Here is a 2,044-nt window from a genome sequence, read left to right on the forward strand (position 1 = left end):
GCAAATTCTTGAGGTAATGCAATTAAGGTGCCCGATGAAGGTGAACTCTTTTTTATTACCTTTATTTTTTTTTCCCTAAAGTAAAAATTCAGTTTATTCATCTGTTTACAACACAGTACTCAGAAGGCAAAGTGTTTCACATCATAGATTTCACTTCCAACTCCTGGGAATGTTCATTTCTTTGACTATAAAGAGAGACTAGATTGGAAAGCCAGGTAATGCTTAGGCAACTAAACTAAGGATGGAGCGGGTGGGGTGGGCAGTGCTAACGTCATCCTCCCAGGGATGGGCACAAGGGGACTGTTAGCCACAAGCCGACTGTGTAGAACTGTTAGCTGGGAGCGCGGAGCAGCCGTCCTGGACCCTTGGGCCATCGCGGGCTTCAGTCATCCCTACCACATAGGTACAGCAGCGCTTTCTGGTAGTCGCCTTTGGTGTCTTGCTGAATGTAATAGTACAGGGACTTGCCATACTTTTTCTTGAATTCGGATCTAATTTTCAACATGTCCACTTCACTGTGGGAGGTCATGATTCTAATCAGGACCTTATCGCGAGTGCCCCTGCCCTTCATGGAGTCGTACAGTCTGTCAGCAAAGTACAGGGGCTTGTTCTGAATGCACTGGACTCGGTTCAGGAAGGCATTTTCCAGGCCTCCTCTGACCTCCTTCTTGATGCTCTCCAGCATGTCATAAGGGCTGTAGCTCTTGTACCTTTCAAATACTTTCTGGAGGTGGCACACACTCTGCTCGGTCATGACGCTGATCCACTTGGGAACATTAGTTCCTCTCCTCTTCATGCCAGCAACACGGAGATCCCGGGCTTCTTGGTCAGTCAGTTCATAATCAATGACATAGCCATCCTCTGCTCTTTGACCCTTCGCGAGGGCAATCATCAGCTTGCGGAAGTCACCAGATGTGTCGGAAATGATATCCTTCTCCAGATCGGTCTTGTACATTTCCTTGTAGACTCTGTTGATTTCCTGGAGCTCCTGGTTGGTCCCTGAGCAGATGATCTCAATGAGGGAGTCCTCATCGGTCCCCAGCCCCTTCATGGAGGCTTTCAGAGTATATATACATTTACATATATCATATTGGAGAGTATAAACATATGTACATGTAAAGAGAGAGCGAGCACAAATAACACAGCAAATGGGGTAAAATGTTAGTGATAGTTAAATATGGCCAGAGACTTCTGGTGTGGTCTTTATATGGTGTTCTTTATACTATCCTAATTCTTGCAAGTTTTCTGTAAGTTTGAAATTATTTCCAAATAAAAAGATTTGTTTTAATGGTAATAAAATGTTACCATTTCTCAAAAAAAAAAAAAAACCCACAAAACACCACAATTTGCCAGGCTGAGAAAAGTGTTGCCCTAGAAGTTCAAAGTTGCGGAATCCAGTCTCAGCTCTGCCACTCAGTAGCTATGCGAAATGAACAAGTCTCTTCGTTTATACAAAAACTATCCGAGACAGTGCGGGGTCCAGAGATGGAGGTAAAGAAGCAATAGTGCCCTTAGGCTTGGGGAATAGGCGGGCTTTCCCTGGGATCCATGCCCCGGAGGGCTCAGCATATCACAAACATACACACACAAATGAATATATTCAAGAGCACGCAGGCCCCTCTCCCCTTGGGACTCATCCTGATGCGGCCCCACCTGTATCCTATGTAACCTCTCAAGAGTAATACTGCCCAGGCCCCAGGGGAACGCCTCTTCACACCTCTGGGCTGCATCCTCAAAATAAAAGTGCCCACGTGAATGCCACACAGCCGCGTGGTGTGTCACTGCCAGCGCTGGCGATGGGCGCGTCCTCCCTCCCGCGGCGGGGGGGGGGGGGGGGGGGCGGGGGAGTGAAAGCACTTTGGTAAGAGAAGAGACTGATTAAGTCACTCAATACTTCCTCCTAGCATGGATGCAACTGATTCTTGCCCCAACCTGTGTCACTTTTCAGTCCTACCCAAAATTCATTTTCTTGATTGTTTTCCAATTTGTGGTTCTGGCACGGGATTCACAACAGCTGCACGTGGCAATTAGGGCACATTTTGCA

At 47.0% G+C, this 2,044-nt stretch overlaps 1 protein-coding gene across 1 annotated transcript; it reads right to left on the reverse strand.

The window, feature by feature from the left end:
- Positions 1-367: 367 nt before the first annotated feature.
- Positions 368-1,083, reverse strand: LOC137761164 (annexin A2-like). Its single transcript, XM_068538072.1, has one exon. It carries the CDS (start codon positions 1,049-1,051, stop codon positions 383-385), a length of 669 nt encoding a protein of 222 aa, XP_068394173.1. The 5' UTR covers positions 1,052-1,083; the 3' UTR covers positions 368-382.
- Positions 1,084-2,044: the final 961 nt, after the last annotated feature.

This window comes from Eschrichtius robustus, chromosome 1 (genome assembly GCF_028021215.1).
Source record: "Eschrichtius robustus isolate mEscRob2 chromosome 1, mEscRob2.pri, whole genome shotgun sequence".
In the NCBI taxonomy this organism is placed as follows: domain Eukaryota; kingdom Metazoa; phylum Chordata; class Mammalia; order Artiodactyla; family Eschrichtiidae; genus Eschrichtius; species Eschrichtius robustus.

Excerpts from the sequence above, each read along its gene's own strand:
- LOC137761164 (XM_068538072.1), bottom strand. The coding sequence starts at position 1,051 with ATGAAGGGGCTGGGGACCGATGAGGACTCCCTCATTGAGATCATCTGC.